Below are 21,334 nucleotides of genomic sequence, written 5' to 3'. Positions count from 1 at the left end.
AAAGCAAACATTTGTAATAGGAAACACTACCTAGAACAATATGGTTTTGAAGACTTTCAGATGCCTTTATTTGGTTTTTTTTTCCTTTTTTATTAATTAATTATTTTATTTTTTTACGTCATTGTTCATTTTTAAACAATATTTGCTTTCCCCCACCCCCTCAGGTGTAGTCCCCATAGTTTCCTTCACCAATGCACCTGTACACCATCATCAGGTGCTTTATTTTGATTCTTTGGTAAACTTTTACATGTTACTTAGTGAGTTTATGATAACTTATTACCAGTTAGCAGACATGAAATATGAAATGCATCTATTTTCACATAAAAACTTACCATTGTGAAGTAATGACATAGTTTTGCATGATAGGAAACTAGTTTTCATTTTTAAGGAAATTTCACAATATGCTCGCATTATGAAGGAATATGGCTTTTAATTAAGTTGCCCAAAAGGATGTTTTTCTTCATGTAATTAATAACTAAGTAATAAAATAAAGTGAGCATTACTGATAATCACTAAGAAGCTTTCTGAAAGTATTAAGCCTGTGTCTTGCAAAGTATATAACAGGTGTTCCCACTCCCTGTGTTCTTTGTATACACATTCATTCTGTATTCAAATCACAGAAGCAAGAGGCAGGATAGGGTCTGTTACCTCACTGCTAATTTCCCTGGCAAACAAACCAGCAGCTGCTGGTCCATGAACCAAGTTACCACCAGGAAGAGGGCGCCGCATGCATGGGACAGGATGCCTTCATGGAGTCCTTCAGCAGCACAGTTGGGGTCTTTCAGTGCAAAATATACCTCATTCTCCTAGGTAAGTCACTGTATCAATTGTTTTAACTGTTGATTTTTTTTTAATTGTGGACCTAAGATAAATATTAGCTTTAAGCTATAGATTCACTCAGATAATTGACGAACAGTTCAGAACCTTTTCAACAATAATACACTTTGTTCCAACAGCAGATATGTTTAGGAGAAATGAGGCACAATAAATAGATGGTTATTGTTTCTTAGAGTAACAATTATTGTCAGTAGCCCTATTATCAAGAAAGTTAAGACATTCTAAAATCCTAGTTATTTTCTTTTTACAGAATTTATATATAGGTTCAGTAGACTTTAAGGCATTTTATTTTGACAAATATAGGCCATGAATTTGTGACCACTTATAGTAGAACTCAAAACAATTTATGAAAATTATTTTCTCATTTTTTAATTAAAAACATTGTCACAAACTATTAGCTTTATTTTAAATTGCCTATCTGATGAAATATGAAAAAAGGTGAGGTTCCAAATGGACAAAAAATATTTTCTACACAGATAAGGAGAAATGCGTCAAAAAGTTTTATTCCATCAAAATGGCTTTTGTCTTTCTCTTTGTCCAGACTGGTCTATTAAAACCATGTTTTCTCTTTTAATATTTTCACCTCATTCTCCTCCTTTATGCTTAGAGTTTAAAGGAGTTTTTCTCCAGCATTTCCACTGCTTTGATCTGTCATTTTATTTTACCAGACGTCCTCATTTCCATTTTTCCTGTGTATCAATGTTTTTTAAAGTCAAGTTAGTTTCTTACTTTGTTTATATTCAACAGACAGGAATTTTTTTAAAGGCTTTATTCCTTAAATTTTAAGCACAAATTTGCTAAATAAGCCACTTAAGTTTTATCTTCTTCAGTTGTTTAGAGCCTCGATTTCCTAGGTTTTTTGTTTGTTTGTTTTGTTTGTTTGTTATAGTTTTTACTGTAAATGTGATTGTACTCAAACATGTACTTAATGCTGTACATACCCCACGTCTTTGAAATATATAGTTTGTAAATATTTTTTAAAGTGTTTGAGTTTCTATAATGGTAACTGTTCCAGTGTTTATGTTGTCAAATTTTTAGCCTGTTTAGATATTTAATTTCAAAATTTTTAGAAAAATTGAGCAATTGCCATATTTGACTTTCATCTATGTGCATTTTTCTCAGCTTTGAAAGTATCCTGTATGTTAATCCTCCATTTATTTTGAATTTTATGACAACAACAATGCTGTCATTTCATAACAAATGTTTTTGTAAATGGCTTTAAGAACTTAGACACAATCATTTGAGGAACTCAGCTAAAAAAATTAAAATGTGCTTTAGAGAAATAACATATTCTTAAATAATTAAAGCAGTAAATATCCCTTAGGACTTTCTTATGCAAATTTAGTTTTCTCCATCAGTAGTGTGTTATAAATATCACAGGTAGTTTGGAAAACTTGGTTTTTTGGATATTGAATTTGTTTTTCTTTTCTAAAGAAATACTAAAAATTTGAAGTTCAAAATGTAGTTTGTAAGGTATAACTCCATAATTTCTATTTTCTCTAATGATGCAAGAGTTTATTTTTAGTCAACAAGTTGTGTTATGCATGATAATGGGGAAGTAAATGCCAACTATTTTGAGCTACACCTAGAGGTCACTTTGTGAAGTCTAATGTTTATATTCAATACAATGAAACTGGTTTAGGGAGTTTTTTGTTGTTGAAATATAGATAAATTTTACTGTATGCCTTCAATTCTTCCTTAACACTGGGTACTAACTTATTATGTGATTCCTATATCATTCAAGAGTCTCTGAAAAGGAAATTATTGCTATAATTTTGTATGTCAGATTAGTAATGGTATTATCAATGTCTCTTTAGAATAGTATAATGCCTTATATAAAAAAACCAAAGAATTTTCCTTATTTGTACTCAAAAAGTATTAGTGAATCTAATCATAAAATTAAATTTTCATTTTAGTTCAAATATATGGAATATCAAAAAAATGAAATTTCATCATTTATTTTCTTGAAGTTTATTTGTTCACACAAAGGGTGACTTCCTAAGATTAACAGTTGTAGTCCTTTAGGTTTCTGATACAATTGGAAAAGAGCCCTTTTAAAACTTTCAAAAAGAAGCTAGTTTTAAGTTCATAGACACCTGTTTTGACAACATTATTCATCACTTTGTAGTGGAAAATATAGTAATGGTACAAGAGTATGTGTTTCTAAAATGAAGAAGCAGCATCCGATTATCTGTTAATTCCCCAAAGTTCACTACAAGTAAGGAATACATCATATCAGTAGGTTATTGTCTTTCCGCCAATGTGAAAATAACTATGGGTGGCTGAGATGAGATATTGTGTAAAGAAAATTTCATTCCTGATGTATTATAACTTGCTGCCTACAATACCTGATAAAGATGGTGTAGGCACTCTAAGCAAATAGCTATTATAACAGTTGTACTATCTCTCACTGTCATACATATATTTTTTAAAAGCACACATATCTGAAAAAAATTAAGATGATATACCGTCATATCATTTGATGTGATAAGCGTTGAACATATTCAGAGATATTGTTGACAGTAAATTATTTAAGGTATTATGTGATGCAGTTTCTAAAATAGCCCAAAGAACTAGTTCACCCTCCTTAAACACTTATTGTAAGTGCCACATAAAATGTTATTTTCTGCTAAAGTAGTTTCCTTTTTCCCCTGGGCTGCAATATTTGTATTGTATTTAATATTTTTTAATTAGCATTTGTTTCCCATAACTTCACTCATAGACTCTACAGACTTTTTATTCTTAAGATTCGACATTCTGATTCAAGATCAAAAGGTATCCAACATTTCTATCCTAGTCATGCTAGCACTCTTTAGTAATAAAGTTTTTTTTTAAAGATTTATTTATTTATACAAACAGTGGGTACAGTCAGAAGCGCAGGAGGGTGAGAGAATTCGCCAGAGCTTGAGCGGAGAGCAGAACAGGCAGACTGACGAAGTACACTGCTGAGGGGAGCAGCGGGCGCGGCAGGAGAGGTTTGCGCACCATGTGGGACCCTCCCTGGTGCCCGGAGATTGAACCAGCACTGCAGAGGCTGCGGGCATCTTCGCAGCCCAGCGCTCAAACACTGCGCCACTGGGGAGGCCCTAGTAATAAAGTTTTTTGTTACATTTTAGAATATTACTGTCTCAGTTAACCCTTTTCAACCACAATTACAAAAATAATAAACAGAAAAGGGTACTTCCCCTTTTCAAAAAAAAAAAAAGAAAAAGTAAACAAGGATTTCTGCAATGACTTCCTCAGATGACAAGAACAGATTGACCAGAATTGCATTTATGTCATCTATAGTCACATCTCAGACTAGCAGTGGTTTCTTAGTTGAGCTGTGAAATGCATTAAGTAGACCAATAAGTCAATGACCAGACTGCTCACTGTCAGAGGTAACTAATGAATTCCCTGTCAGCAGCCATACAGCTTTGTCCAGTGTATTCTCAAGACAATAATCTGGATTCCCAGCAGCCTTTTCGGAAACAAACACAGAATTACCACTTTATTAAAGGCTATCTAGGGATTGACAACTTAATAGGTGGACTGAAACCTGAAACTCAATCCTTCAAAATTATGTGGGCCCTCTCTTTAATAAATATGGGCCTTTCACCTTCAAATTTTAAGGTAAATGTTACCCTGAGAAAAGCACCCTGTGATCAAGAGCAAAAACAAGAATGGAGAAAGGTGGTAGACCTTATCTAATGCTACTCCCTTTTCATACATGAGAAAACCCAAGGTCCAGTGAATTAAAATGACATCTATGGTCACTTAACCAGACCAATCACCATTTTATCTCAATTATGTGTCCTGGCTAAATCCTTGCATTTCAATGGATTTTTAACTTTATCAAAGTGTCAAATATCGTAATCTCTCTGCAAATTTAAATATTAGGTTTCTGAACTTCCTTTTTTGAAGGCAATTTGCAAGTGATGAATTCAAAACTACAGGATTATAGTGAGAGTAGGACAAAAGAATCCATGATCAAGAGTGAACCATGAAATCTTCATAAATATTTTCATATTCACTCAAATAAAAAAAAAGACATCAAACACATTTAAATACAGTAAAATTGCATCTACATATCTTGTTAGTAATAATGGCTACTAAAAAAACTGGTTTTTATTTATTGCTTACCAGGAATTTGTCAGGAGCTCCCTATGACCAATTTCAATGAAAGACATGTAAATGCATGTTGTTTTGTACAGATAATATGTATGCTAAAAGGATTCTTTTCCTGTGCAGGTCCCCTATTCAGATATCCAATGTCCTACTTCTGTAACTGAAAGGACCTCACTCCCTTTTTTCAATCTCTGCTTGACACATCTCAGACTTCAATAGTTTTAAGTCTTAGATGTGCTCTCATTTTCCTTTCTCTCATAATTTCCTTTCAGTAACCACTACTTTTCTGCAATTCACCTACTATCCTATGTAGATCTCCCAGCGACCAATTCCACCTTTTCTAATGTCAATTAGGAACAACTGTAAATTTAACATTCTTGCACTTAACAGAAAAAAAGAAGCAAGTCCTCATGCCTGTTGCTATGGGCAGATCACTAAAATGAATGTGCAAGTGTAGCCCATCAGAGGAAAAAATGTAAGTTTTTTTCAGAAGAAATAACTGCAAATACAGAGCCCAAGAAAAGTGTAAGATTCTCTATAGACCCTGGCCTAGCTCACAGCAACATGGCCAAAAGCACCAAGAAGATTGGGATTGTCAGTAAATATGAGACCATTATAATCCCTCCCTCAGGATAATGATGGAGAAACTTGAAATCAGCCAACATACGAAGTACACTTGCTCCTGTGGCAAAACCAAGTTGAACTTGTGAGCCATGGGGATCTGGCACTGTGGTTCCTCCTTGAAAACGGTGACTAGTGGTGCCTGGACCTACAACTGTCACAGTAAAGTCTGCCATCTGAAGACTGAAGGAATTGAAAGACCAGTAGAAATTCCACCATTGGAAACATTGTCAGTCTACAATAAATAGGGCAATTTATGTAGCAGAATAACTTTGATTTGTTAATTTTGTTTGTGTTCTGACATGCATTGCATTAATTTAGCTTCTCAAAGACTTAGCAGTTAAGATCCTTCTCATTTTTACTGGGAAAAAAAGAGAGAAGAGTTTAGGGCCTGTTTACTTTTCCCATATAGTCATCTAATTTTCAGCCCATCTAGTCAGTTTCAGTTCAGTTTCTAGGAGTCCTTTCTTCCTCTCATCTCCTGATCTTCCTCTTTGTGCTTTCTCCTCTAGAGTTCATTGTTCTAACTTCCCTGCCAGTACCAAGATCTCACTTGCTGCCAATAGCAAGCCAAAGATCAAAACCTTGGGAATCTTTGCTCTCACCTCCACACTGGAAGAAAAAAGACAACTTTACTGTTATTAATTCCTCATAGGAGCAGGCCTATACCTTTTAGTTTCCTCAAAGAAATCATCACAAAAGACAAACTGACTTTTCTATCTTTCCCTTCCTTATGTTGATGGTCTTTCATAGCATGCTTGCAAAGGTTTAATGATCCCCTTCCTACTTTAGATGAAAATAAAAAACAATCAGAGAGAATGAACATTTTGTAGATGAGAACATTGAAAATGTAAGATATCTGTTTGTCCCCAAATTGCCATCTTTTCTCATCCCCTAAAGAATTTTATTCTACCTTCGCCCATCTCTTCTGCCCATGAACAATTCTCTTTCTAGTGTATCATTTCTTATAACTGCAAACATACTGTTCGGCATCCATCCAAAGAAAATAAGAAGAAAGAAATGATTTTTCTGCTCCTCTTCACAGCAAAACTCCCCAAGAATGTTATCTGTACACTTTCCTTTCTTCCATCTCTGTGAAAAATACTCCCATTTAATTTCTCCCTTTCTCTTCCTCACTATTTCAAACAGTCATGTGATATAGGTACGTACACTAGTGCTCTCTCTTTTAAAATGGAGACATGGAAGTAAAGAGTTTTCTTTTTATTGTAGCATTTCATTATAGTATGTAAGTTTCAGGTGTACATCATTATAAAGCAGCATGTGTGTATTTTACTTTAACTTCACTGCTAAAAGCCCAGGTCTGTCACATACAATTGACTCCCTTACCCAATTTACCCATCCTTCCCTTCTAGTAACCACTAATTTGGCCTTATAGTCTAAAAGTTAATATTTGTTTTATTTAATTCACTTGTTTGATGCAAAAACTTTTAATTGGGATTACAACAACATGGTAGCCTGAGCTAAGGAAGACTATCTTCACACTGCCAAATACATCGAAATGGTCCATTAAATAAAAGATTATATCATGACTAAGAATAAAGATGGGGATACAGGTGCCAAAAACTAAGGAGAAAGCCACAGACATAGCAATGAGTGCATGTGCCCTAACCTTTACAGGCTGGGGGTGAGGAGCCACAGCTCTGTACTGGGCAGCAGTCTCTGCCCCCAGAGCCCTCCAGACCCCATATTCTCTCTTAACTCCACTTTAATAAGGCTTTCATACCCAATATATCCTACAACATTGCCTCTTGGATGTCTAATAGGTATCTAAGATGAGTATTTATAAAACTGACTCCTGATCTTAAAAAAAAAAAAATGGTCTCCCCATAATCTTCCATGGTTTATTTATTAGTTACCTATTAATAAATGACAGCGCCACTAATTCAGTTGATCAGGTCAACAACCTTGAACTCATACTTGAATCCATTTTGTGTCTTATATCTCAGACTTGGTGTGTCAACAAATCCTATTAGCACCACCAGCCTTTTCTCACAGTATCTCTATCACCCTGGTCTACAGAACCCTGGTCTACAGTATTGCTTACTTTTGCAAGTGCTAAGTGCTCTCCTTGCCCCTATTTGAGTCTATTGTCATAGGAACTAGAATATACCTAAAATGGAAGAAGAAAGGGAGGTATGGAAGAGGAAGAAGAAGAAGATTACATCCTGCCTCTGTCCACAAAGTTCCAGTTGCATCCACATCTCAATCAGAGTAAATTTGGCAGCATCTTTGCCATGACCCTAAGATGCTGCCTAATCTGACACTGGCCACCATGCTGACCTCATGTTTATCATGTTCCTCTATTTTGTTGCATCTGTTCCTACTTCTTGCTCTTTCTCGAACACACCAGTCACATTCCTGCTTTTAAGCAGAATTGCTGATTTTGACTGATAATGGTTTAATGCTAACTTCTTTGGATTTTTGCATAAGGCCAGGCTTTAGATAAGGGGTAAAACTTCCAATAATGGACCATTTCAAAAGACTTTGAACGAAGGTTCTTGGGAGGAAATAGCCCCTCAAATTACATAGTTTAATTAAGATATTATATGATTCAGACACTAACAGTCACGATGTCAAAGGTTTCTTTGGACTTTAGAACTAATAATCTTTCCCAGTTCCCCTTTTTCCATTATTCTTTAACAGTCATAGATAATAACTTCTGCTTTTCCTTTTCATCTTGCCTTTAAAGAAGTCATGCATTCAGTATGGTCTTTGGGTGGAGTTCTTAAAATGCAGGTTTCAGAGACAAATATTTACCTCTGCAGGTAACAGAATAGTCAGTACCTAGTAGCCTCTCTTCTTTTAAAGGATTATCACCAGATCGAGTTCTCTCACTGTATTGCCCCTTTCGATTGGAAATGTGGCTTGGGGTCTTCATAGCTTTCTTTTCTTTCTTAGCAGGCACAGCAGGTGTTTGCTCAGGGCTGAAGGTAGTGGTGCCATCACACACTGTCCATGGCATCAGAGGTCAGGCCCTCTACCTTCCTGTGCACTACGGATTCCATACTCTGGCATCAGACATCCAGATCATATGGCTGTTTGAGAGACCACATACGATGCCCAAATACTTATTGGGATCTGTGAACAAGTCTGTGGTTCCTGACTTGGAATACCAACACAAGTTCACCATGATGCCCCCCAATGCATCTCTGCTCATCAATCCACTGCAGTTCACTGATGAAGGCAATTACATCGTGAAGGTCAACATTCAGGGAAATGGAACGCTCTCAGCTAGTCAGAAGATACAAGTCACTGTTGATGGTGAGTCCTGTATAAGTGTAATGGACAACTGGGTAGCATGGTAGCTAGTGGTCACTTGGGAGATCAGATTACATAGGTTTTGGGTCCTGGCTCTGCAATTTTGGGGAAACAGATTAATCCTCACACTCTCAATGTCTTGTGGCACAAATGATATTTTCTACCTTGTAAGCCTTCCTGAGAATTAAATAATATCTGTTTATACAATTTACACTAAGTGCCCAGATAAAATTAATCAATGAATAATTAGAACTTACTTGGTTTTTGTTTTTTAGATTTTATTTTATTTATTTCTGTGTAGAAGAACTGGGTTGTAGACCAGAGGAGCGGGGGGTGAGAGGATTAGCTAGAGACAGAGTAGGGAGCAGAACAGGCAGATGTACTGAAATACAAAGCTAAGGGAAGCAGTGGGTGAAGCATGAGAGGTCTGCTGTGCCATATGTGGGTTAGCTCCGTGGCTGGGGATCAGACTCAGGCTATTGCAGTGGGACGTCATGGTGGTAGCACTGAGATTTAGCCCCGAGGCCACCAGGGAGGCCCAGGACTTATTTGTTTGACTATAAAATATAACTATAAAATATAAAGTTATTGATATAAGATAGAAAAAAGATCTTATTTTCTGAATATCAGAATGCTCTCTGCAAGAGCTCTAATTGTTGTCACATGAAGATTTTTAGTTTGGTATACTGCTTGGAGAAGGGTGAAACTTGCTCAAGAATCATACTTAGAGACAAAAGAATTTGCTGGAAATATCCCTGAGGGAGAATAGGATCAGTTAATTTTCATACACTTATTTTCTTCATTGAGGTATGTAAGTAGAATACTTTATATGCTATATCTGGTGCCCATATCCTGACTTTTCCTCTAAGTCTGCTTATTTAATAGTATCCCTCCAGTTGCTCTGGTTCAGACTTATGGTCATCATTGACCCCCTTGTTCACTCACACCTTATCTTCAGTCCACATTTTAACCCCACCATTTTTATCTTCAAAATATAAGCAGAGTTCAATCACTTCTAATTACCCCCATACCACCCTGCTCCAACCCCACCAGCAGTTCTGACCTAGATTATCCAAATAGCCTTCCTCTGTAGCATAAAGAGCTTTCTACCACATTCAGAACAAAATTACTAGTAATGGCCTCTAAGGCCCCGAACATACCCAGTACCTATCTGACACTATAGCCTACCTCTCTTCCCCTCACTCTGTTCTGGCTACCCCTCAGGACGTTTGCACCTGCGTTTCACTCTACCTACATTGCTTCTCTCCCAGATGGTCGCCTCCTGTCCTTTCGATCTTAATTGAAATGTTATTTTAGCTGCAGAATCCTTCCTGAATACGTTATATAAACTATAAACTCTCTCTCCAAAATGCACATGCACACACACACACAGAGGAAAGGAATCTTGTCTCCTGCTTTCTTTTCCATAGCTCTTATTATTTCCACCTGGACATATTATACATTTTTATTCATTGTTTTTCCTCCCTACCTATTCATTGTTTTACCTCCCTACCCATGAACACAAGGTTCATGGGAACAGGGATTTCGTATTGTTTGCTATAATATTTTGTCCTCAGCATCTAAAACCCATTACTGGCCATTAGTAAGAACACAATAAATATGTGTGGGGTGGGGTCTCCCTGGTGGTGCGGGGCTTTGGGCACAGCACGTGCAGCCACTGCAGCATGAGTTCAATCCCCAGCCAGCCAGGGAGCAGCCCACGTGGTGCAGCGGACCTCTCCTGCCTCGCCTGCTGTTCCCCTCAGCAGTATAAAAAAAAAATCTGTGTGGGGTGAATGAGTGGATACTGGAGAGGAGCACACACACAGGATGTGGAAATAAATGCCTAGCAAGCAACTTTGGGGAGAGAAAAGGAGAAAGTTATTAAGGATATTTTTATGAAATTCTCCTGTATCCTGTGTCTCCCTGTAGTGCAAGCATGCATAGGACAGGTTTACTGTAGATTTCGACAGATGGAAAAAGAGAGTCCTAGAGCCCTGGATAGATTTTTAAAGACCTTTAATGCTCTCTCAGGGAACCAGATACACAGGCACATCAGGCGGGGCGGGCACTGGCCAGGCAGCAGGAACCAAAGACTGAGGAGGCAACTGAGCCTCCCAGTTCCCTGCAAATCTTTGAGCTTTCTCTCCATCTGGTGATGTTTCATAGTCATGTCTCTATCTCCTAGTCTCACCTCAAAGTGAAGTTGCCCTTTTATCCATTGTCTCTCAACACAGCGCACTTACACATGCGCATGCCCATGCTCCCTGGGCCAAGGTACCCATAATCGTGGACTGGCATGCCCGGTGCCCATGACCCACACCCCAGGCATACACATTAGTGGTGTGTCTGATAATTCCATTCACCCTACACTTCCCCTGAAATTTTTTTTAATTAAACTATTTTATCCCAAAAATTTAATGGTGCATTTATTGTTTGTTAATGTATAGTAAAAATGAATCTCCTTAGGGAAATGCAACCAAAATGCATTAATAAGAGACTAGAGCCTGTATAAAAATCTTCTTGGGACACTTTCACATTGGGTTGTACTGCTTGGAAGCAGTGTATTTATTATATGATCGCAGTACCAATCTCTGTTCTAATGATTGGTTCTTCTCATACAAGACGAAATGTGTTACTTGCCTGACTTATCCTATAGCACATATATTTCCACACAGAGACATATTTGAAATGTATGCTTTTTTCTGCACGATAAATATATACAACTCAATTTTTAAAAAATCATGATAGTGGAAACAAAAGTTATTCTGAATCCTTAGTTCTTGCCAGAGAAGATAAAGGATTAAATTAAATGGACAAGACAGCCAATTCTGATTGCACCCACCTTAAAAAGGCTACTCAACACCCTGCAAGTTTGCTTTCATCCTCCTTTCTCTTTATCTTTCATTTGCCCCTGTCTTCTCTGGGCTGAAGGATTGGGTCTATTTGTGCCTTAATGCACATTTTTCAGTGTAGGAAAATGTGAGTATGAGTAAGGAGAAATTTACCTGAGGAAGTGTACCTATCCCAGATAAAAGCTTGATATGAAATTGAAATACGAATATTAGAAACAATCATCTGTCACTTCTATATCATTTACTCTGCGTCCTGTGATCATACATGGGAGATTATTAAATGTATCTCCAAAATGCTGGAGAGAAACATTGCCAGTTTAGAGCCCTCTTCATTTTGCCACTGACTGCTGTGTAATTCTGGGCAAGTAATATTCAAGAACTGCTAAGATTAATGAAGCTTGTTGGAAATGGTCATGGATACTTACATAATTCTCACCTAAATCCAGCAATTTTTGGTGGGAGTGCAAACTAGTCCAACCACTATGGAAAGCTGTGTGGAGATTCCTCAACCTGCTAAAAATGGAGCTACCATATGACCCAGCAATTCCACTGCTAGGGATCTACCCAAAGGACACAGAAACATTGATTCAAAAGAACACCTGTACACCTATGTTTATTGTAGCACTATTTACAATAGGTAAAACCTGAAAACAGCCCAAATGCCCAAAAATAGATGACTGGATCAAGAAGATGTGATATATATATACACAATGAAATATTATCCAGCAATTTTAGAGTTAAAATTCAGGGAAGAAATATTTATTCATTTGATAAATATTATAATGTCCTATTGTGGTCCAGATTTACAAAATAAAACTATTTTCCTTTATTATTTGAAGTTTCAACAAGAATCTCTATTGAATTTGTCAACTGTATCTCTAAAATGATGTAATCCTAACACATTTTATCCTATTTTTAGATACAGTTGATGTGAAAATGCAGGCTTTGGTGTGTTGAAATGACTAACATAATGTTGAAACACAAATGCAAAGCAATGAAAATGTATAATGAGTTCTCTTATACAGAAGGAAAAGCAAATAGTACATGTGTGGTGCTCTAACACTTTGCCTCAATTCCTCACATGCCTGATATGATATATATAAGCTTTATATTTTAGAAATGGTAGATAGAAGTTTGGTTTTAGCACAGCTACCACTGCCAGCTGCTCTTGGGACTCTAGGACATGGCAAAAATGGAAATAGCTATGAAAATTTTGCTAGTGAGAGTGTGCCTTTATGGTGCTGGGAAAAACACACTGAACAGGAAATAAGAAAATTTTCTTCCACTAACTGTACTAGCTATAAAATAAAAATTTACATTAGAAAATTTTGAAAGCTTAGTTCTGAATTTAGTTATCTCGGATATAAATGATAGTTGTTTGTTTTGTCATTCTGCATTTCCATTACTTTAAATGTTTCTTTCCTTTAATTATTGCTTGAACTGTCTACAGTTAAAAAGCATAAAACTTTGGAATCATTTCCCAGACTTTCATATTTGAAAGACCTTATTCAGTTTGATTATACTTCCATGGTGGCAAGTCATTTCCATTTCTTTTGTTATTACAGACCCTGTCATGAAACCAATGGTGCAGACTCAACCTACTACTGGGGCTGTGGAGTATGTGGGGAACTTGACCCTGACCTGCCTGGCGGAAGGGGGCACCCGACTGGTTTACCAGTGGCTAAAAAATGGGAGACCTGTCCACACCAGCTCTACCAACACATTTTCTCCCCAAAACAACACCCTTCATATTGCTCCCGTGACCAAAGAAGACATTGGGAATTACAGTTGCTTGGTGAAGAACCCTGTCAGTGAGATGGAAAGTGACATTATTATGCCTACCATATATTGTAAGTTTTCTAAATATAAATATTCGTGAGCTTCCTTCTGGAATGGTTTTACAAGGGTAGTCACAGACACTATCACCGCCAAAAACCAAAAATTGTTTTTACCATTATTGTAGTGCAATATTCACGGTAATTACACTTTCCAAGCATTGTCTTCTCATGAGATGTATTTACTTGCACAACCCCACTTCTTAAAGATTTAGTTGAGGTACTCTCCCTGGGCCTAGAAGGATACATTTGTGACTTAGAACATTATGGCCCCTTATTTCCAATGGGAGGTAGGAACTTCAATTTAAAGAACATAGAGCCGTACAGAAGGCGCTAATTTTTTTCATTCCCAAGAAGAAGGAGTCGGTGGTCATAAATTGAGGGAGGGATGTGCTCTGCACCGGAACACAGGGAGAAGAGCACGCTTTAAGGTTATGCATAGGTGGGACATCCCCAGATTTGGCTGCTCTCTGCCTACTTCTCACCTCCATTTTTAGAGGCAGAACATAGGGAGGATCATAGAGAACACTTATTTACTCTGTAGTAAAGTACTCAGGTTCCCAGGAAATCAGTAATTATTTCAGATTTCATTTTTCTTTGATTCCTTTCTCTGTTGTTTTTGATGCTTGCTGTTGTTGTTTAACCTCATGTACAGAGTTAAGTTCATCAAACTCTTTAGTTCATGTCGTAATGTCATCACCAACCAAAAAAAGATCCCTGTTTTTCTTTATTGTATTATTTTCCCCAGTCCCCGGTACTCCATATCATTACTTCTCAATGTTTAATATTTAATTTCAGTTTCAGCTTTGCTCAGGGTTTCTCAGTCTCCACACTCACATTTTAGGCTGGACAGCTCTTTGTTGTAATAGCTGTCCTATGTATTATAGGAAGTTTAGCAGTATCCCTGGTCTGTACACACTGCGTAGCAGTAGCTTCTACCTCCATTTGTGACTAACTGAAAACATCTCTGGACATTGCCTTATGTCACTGGGGTGGAGAGGCACAATAGCTCTATTAGTTGGGAACCAATGACCTGTCACACTGGGAAATCTTCTTCCCAGTTCCCCATATAGCTTGACACATAGCCACAACCATTCAACAAGAAAAGTGAGGCATGGCAAGGAAAAACTTTCACACTTCTGATGTGAGAATGGTTTCAGCTGGTTGACCTGTAGGGTAGAATTAAGCCTGGCAAATGCATCCACTCATTCATCAAGTGAATGTACATAATCCTGGAAGAGGCCTTAAAACATAGGACGTAGACTATCCTAAGTGGGAAACTGCTTCCATCATTATACATGTGACCTTAAGTAAGTCCCTGGATCTTTCTGAGCCTCATCTGTAAAGTAGGGATAGTTAAAACTACCTTACCACAGACATGTGGAACTGTCTGAAAAATAGTCAATGACTGACACAAGGCAAGCTCTCAGTAAATGGAGCCTGATTTTTTTTTTAAAGATTCATCTATTTATGCATAAAATAACTGGGTGTAAGCCAGAGGTGCGAGGGGGTGAGAGGATTCACCAGAGAGACTGGAGAGCAGAACAGGCAGATCTACTGAAATAGACTGAGGAGGGGAACAGCGGGCAAGACAGGAGAGTTCTGCTGCACCATCTGGTTTGCTCCCTGGCTGGCCAGGGATTAAACTCGTGCTGCAGTATCTGGCAACAGCTCGATAGCACCATGTCTTTAACACCTGTGCTACCAAGGAGGCCCAAATGGGGCCTGATTTTATAATTGATACATCTGTATTCTATATTGTTTAATAGAAAACTGAGTCCTTTTGAGAAATAGAAGTAACTCTTTGGGGAAAAGTGCCAACATATGTACTACATGTAGGTTTTCCTAACTATATAAAGCTTAAGGTTAGGGCCTCCCCTGGTGGCACAGCGGTTGAGCGCTGGGCTGCGAAGCTGCCCGCAGCCTCTGCAGTGCTGGTTCGATCCCAGGCCACCGGCGAGGCTCCCACATGGCGCGAAGACCTCTCCTGCAGTGCCCGCTGCTGCTCCCCTCAGCAGTGTATTTCATCAGTCTGCCTGTTCTGTTCCCCGCTCTGGCTCTGGTGAATTCTCTCACCCTCCTGCGCTTCTGACTGTACCCAGTGCTTGTATAAATAAATAAATAAATCTTTTTTAAAAAAAAAGCTTAAGGTTAAAACTGAGCTCCACCAATGGCAAAGAGAATTGCTGGGAGGAGTATGATGATGTGGTACAAGTAAACAATAAGGTTTACTTGGATAAGCAAATTAAGCTATAGAAAATGGAATCATTGAATTTGGAAACTGGAAGTTACCCTATCCTACATTATGGGGGGGAAAATGTGCACAATAAATTACATGAAATAAAATGTTAACAGATACCACATTTAAATATACAAAGGAGTGTAGTGACAGGAACAAGCACTCTGGAGCCGGAAGGCCTGGGTTCAGATCCTGGCTCTACTACCTTATCTCTATGTTCCTCCGTTTCTTCATCCATATAATGGTGGTAATGGCAGTGCTTAGTTCATAGAGTTATCGTGAAGATTAAGTCTCTTATCATACATGAATTTCTAAGAACAGTAACTGGCCTGTAATAAGTACATTATATCTGTTAGTCATTATTATCACTGATATTATTAGTGTGTGGAAATTCAGAGAAGAAAACATTACTTCTGGCTGGGAATAAGCTTCTTTTCAGAAAATCACATTTGAGATGGATCTTAAATAGCATGTACAATTGGGGGCAAATGGCAATATAGCAGGAACCCAGACACAACATAGAGGTCAAAGTATTTGGCAAATCGTGGTTTGATTAGAATGTAAGACACAGGAAAGAGGCAGTAGAATTGATGCTAAGATAGATTTCTTTGAGTCAGATTTTGGGGAGCTTTCAACACCAGGCACCGTTTGGTAAACAATGAGTAAAAGTTATTTTTAAACAAAGGTTCATATAAAGACATCTAAAGAATGGTTTATAAATAAATAGTTATACATATTCTAGGCTAATTCAAGAAATGTTTGTCAAGAGAGTATGTTTTCAAGATAGATTACAAACATCATACAATTATAAAAAAGATGTACATATATAGGAAAGGAAAATGGGAGGTGTGATATATGTAAATCTATGAAATACAGAGGAGAAATAATCATCAAACTTGAACTATATGCAGTGTTTAAAAATATTAAGAACAATTTGAAAGGTTTTTTTTTTTTTCCTGAAAAATGTTCACATAGAAATGGAAAAAAACTTCATACTTTGTGTAATTCAATGTTGTGGTATGGAATCAAAGAGGATTAGCTGCCACTTAAACCTAGCTTGAAATTCAACATCTCAAAGGTGAACCAGCCCCTTCACATAGAAACAGAAGAAATTATATTAAAGAATGTCAAAGAAGAAAATGTGACATTTTTCACCAAGTAATGTCAAAATATCATACACTACAGCAAATTACATAAGATTTGTCCCAGTCATTGCTCATATTGTATTTAAGTATGACAATTTTATAGCTCAAATCTTAGCAATATTTTACATTAGTTGATGCATTATATGCAGATAACATTGTGTAAATATTCTGTGTGCCTTAAAGCATAGACAGATATAGATTTACAAAGATAGTTCTAGAGTGACTAGCTTCATGAGTAGCATTGAGCTGAAGTGAAGGATTCAAATTTGATGCAATTTATACTTGTATTCATATTCTTGACAGAATAAAATATTCTGACATGAGTGAAATAAAACTTCCACTCAGCTTCAATTAGCACAAACCTAAGCATTCAAGTAAAATATGGTGAAAGAAAATGTGAGCAAAGTAAATCAAATCTAGAACTATGTAGACATATCCTTACATTATTCTTTGTTGTTTGGTCTAGGTGGTTTATAGACACATAGAAAAGGCATAAAATGAAAAATAAGGGATTAAACAATTATTATATACTGAATATAAATCCTGAGATGCCGCCATTCAATGTAGTAGGAGACAACCAGAAGTGAGATTGTGTTGGAGCATTCCTTGTCAACTGAAGAAAGCTTGACTATGTGATATCTTGTCATTTATGGAGTTTAGTGGATAATACAGGGATTGTGAGCCAGAGTGTAAAGGCAGATGACCTGTGTTAAAGCCCCACTTCTGCCATTAGCAGTGTGCGCAAGTGACTGACACTTTCTGTGCACCCACTTCTTCATCTCTTTATCTACACTGACCGCAGTGTGCCTAGCTCAAAAAGGATGAGGAGAATGAAATGAAATTTTATGTATATAGATCAGTGAGAAAAACATAGCTTAATAAATGTTAGCCCTTTTTTTCCCCTTTCCTGGTTTTTTTTTTTTTTTTTTTTTTTTTTTTTGGTAATTGTTTGAGCCAAAACTGGTATTGGTAGCACATAGCAAGAAGTTTTGAAGAACCTGGATAATGTAGAAGATACCCACAAAGAGAAATCTGAAAAGACTACCTTCAGAAGGATTTTTTTCTTCCCCCAAATATAACCATTCTTGAATTTGACATACTTTATTTTCTACATGAAAATAGTTTCCTCATATTCTTTCTTCTATCAATCTATCTTTAAACACTGGACATAGATTTAATTTTTTTTCCTAAAGATTTATTTTTTATTTATACAAGAACTGGGGTACAGGTCAGAGGCGCAGGAGGGTGAGAGAATTCACCAGAGACAGAGCAGGGAGCAGAACAGGCAGATGGACCAAAGACACTGCTGAGGGTAGCAGCGGGCAGTCAGGAGAGGTCTGCCACACCATGTGGGTTTCTCCCTGGCTGGCCGGGAATTGAACTGGCACTGAAGAGGCTGTGGACAGCTTCACAGTGCGGCATTCAAGCCGCTGCGCCACCAGGGAGGCCCTAGACATAGATTTAAATGAAAAAAATGTGGGACTTTACATAAATAATTATAGGCAGGTGAAAATATCATTTTCATCTGAAAATAATCTTTTGTTTTGCTATATACTATATTTACTATATTTTAATACTATATACTATATTTAATACTATATTCTATTTAATTTTATATACTATATACTATATTTTAATCTGGCAAAGTAAAAGTAAGATCTTTCTTTATGTAAAAATTCAGGCCCCACTCTTGCTATTACCACAAAACATGGTGATACACAATGTGGAAAGTATGAAAATGGGGAAGAAGCCCATAATCACACCTGAAAATGTTAAAATATTATGCTTTAAATTCCAGAATCTTTCATGAGTTGTTTGAAAAAATTAAAATATCCCAATTTGAATAAATTTCAGATTTCATAATACATATCTCCTATTTGCAGATGGAACTCTTTCCTTCACACTTTTTAGACAGTCTGTAGAAATCTCACAGAGAAAACTTTGTCATCATTATAGATTAATGGCAGATAGTAGAAAGAAGAAAATTTACAAATATGGGTCTATTTTATACATTATAAAGTTGAATTATCTAGATAATTTAAGAAGAAAGATTGTTATTCTTATTAAGTAATAATTGTGAATATAGTATTATTGGTGTATTTTCTTGGTTGTTTTTACATTCAAATGCAAAGCTCTTCATTTAGTCAATATCTCATCTTATTCATTCATTCACTTGTTCATTTATTTACTCATTCATTCATGGTTTGATTTGACTTTAAAAGCAGACATCTTGGTACAGTAATTGTGCGAAACAATTATTACCTGCCACATAACATAAAATACATTAGTTTATTAAATTTTCTTGCTGTTCCTATTTTAGCCTTGTTTTATTTTTTGATTGGTTGTATGGTTTGTGGGTTACAAGAATTAAAATATATAATCTGAAGATTTGTAATTTATTCCTTCTGTTGATATGGCATCAACATATTTGTAATCTTTATCACTCCATGCAAACTGGGGGGAATGTGTGCCTTGGTTGATGATTTTTCCACCTCTCTTTCTTCACCTGGTTACATCCTCTTCTGCCTTCACAACATCTTCTCCAGAAAGGCTCACCTGCCCATACTTTGTCTCACCTCTTCAGTCACTAACAGCTTCACTGTGCTCCTGCAACAACCTATGCACATCTTTCCACAATTACTCAGCACATTGTATTTTCCTGAGTCTCCTCCACTCATAAGCGCTCCAACTTCAAATAGAAGCTCTGCATGATTCATCTTTGTATCCGTAGGGCAATTCTTGACACCGATTAAGAACTCAGTAGAGGTTTCTTAAACTTAATCAACATGGAACAGATTAGCTTTCTTCTTATACCTTTCAGTGTTACATGATGATGCTGTAGAAGGTTAAATTCCCATTATAAGATAAAATCTTCTTAGTTATAGTGCTTTAACTCTTCATTTCCCCCCCGAACTTCCTCAATAATCTAGTGAAGGTCATATTCCAATATTCCCCCATAGAGATTCATATCATAATAGAATTTCAGTGTGAATGATCTATTCTGTTTTTTTTAAAGATATATTTATTTATGCAAGAACTGGAGTACAGGCCAGATGTGCTGGAGGGTGAGAGGATTCACCAGAGACAGAGTGGGGAACAGAACAGGCACACTGATGAAATACACTGCTGAGGGGAGCAACAGGTGAAAAAGGAGGGGTCTGCTGCACTGTGTGGGTTTCTCCCCAGCCGACTAGGATCGAACCCGCGCTGCAGAGGCTGCAGACAGCTTCACAGTGTGGCACTTAACCTCCTGCGCCACCAGGGATGCCCCTATTCTGTTTTCTTAACGCACTATTTCTGTGACAGTTGCCTTTGTGAAAACAGGAATTTTTTTTTTATTTTGGCAGAAAAAGTATAGCAAAATCTATCAAGATTGTCCATATATTTATAAGTTTATGATGTCATAATCTAGTATTGGCCTTGGTAGAATACAGTGTCAAGTCAGTAATTCAGACAAATATCTGCTTTCAGTTCATGAATTGTGTATGCCTTCCAGCTCCAGTTGTAAATAATAACCTGATAACCACTGCATTTTGTGCGCAACATATGGCACTGCTGCAGGGAAGTACTCTAAGTGATAAAAATTAAAGGGAAAAAAAGGTCATTCACAGTAAATACTTACCATCTGCTCCCAAGCAGAGTGGCAAGCAGCACCATGATGGAAATTTAGGGAGTGTTCCCACTCAGCCATAAATTGTTAAAGAGAACAGATGATATGTGATTTTACAAGTCATTTAGTAAACAGCCATTCCTGAGGCAAAAGGTCCATTTCTATTGGGAGCTCTCTGCTAAAGGCAAGAAACTGAACCATCCAAAATAGAATTATCTTTCTGCTTTCGTCTTCAATGTCAAAGGTCACACTGGTTGAATCACTTTAAACATCTTCAATTGGATTGCCCATTTGTGTGAATAATGTACTAAACCGAACATCAAAGTAAAGGGCTAGTCAACATGAATTGCTAATGAAAAAGGAAATAACACCATAGGAGGAACAAAACAAATTGGAAGCAGTGTGTAGTATATGAAAGATAAATAGAAGATGCTGGGAAGATGGAGGGATAGAAAGATAATAAGATATATAGATGGATGGATAGATAGATAGATAGATAGATAGATAGATAGATAGGCAGGTAGATAGAACGATCTTTGTGTGTGTGTAAGAGAGAAGAAAGACAAGATCATGCACTGAAATATGGATATTGGTTCCCTTGAGTGATGAAATTAGAAATGACTTTTCCTCTTTGTGCTTCTCTGAATTTTAGGATTTTCCACATGAACATTTATTTCTTATATAAAAAGGTCAAATGCATTACATTTTAAGAAATAGTATCAAAAGCAAGGAACTTAAATGCTTCAAGGTATAAGGTCCTAATACCTGAAAGAAATACTCACAGAGTATTGCACCTAGGACTTGGG

General features: G+C 36.9%; 1 protein-coding gene across 3 annotated transcripts in view; it reads left to right on the top strand.

Moving 5' to 3' along the window:
- Nucleotides 1–731: 731 nt before the first annotated feature.
- Nucleotides 732–21,334, top strand: part of HEPACAM2 (HEPACAM family member 2) — a gene marked incomplete at both ends in the record, with an annotated part of 44,672 nt that continues 24,069 nt past the window's right edge. The window contains 3 exons of one of the 3 annotated variants that reach the window (XM_084229377.1): nucleotides 732–810; nucleotides 8,497–8,847; nucleotides 13,265–13,549. In XM_084229377.1, the coding sequence (XP_084085503.1) occupies nucleotides 732–810; nucleotides 8,497–8,847; nucleotides 13,265–13,549 (715 nt within the window). Of the gene's footprint in view, nucleotides 811–8,484; nucleotides 8,848–13,264; nucleotides 13,550–21,334 lie in introns of all 3 variants that reach the window. The other 2 variants (XM_084229376.1, XM_084229378.1) reach the window with 2 other exon arrangements.

This window comes from Talpa europaea (assembly GCF_964194135.1).
Source record: "Talpa europaea genome assembly, chromosome: 3".
Taxonomy (NCBI): domain Eukaryota; kingdom Metazoa; phylum Chordata; class Mammalia; order Eulipotyphla; family Talpidae; genus Talpa; species Talpa europaea.
Note: the sequence above shows the minus strand (reverse complement) of the source record. Positions and strands in the feature narration are given on the sequence as shown.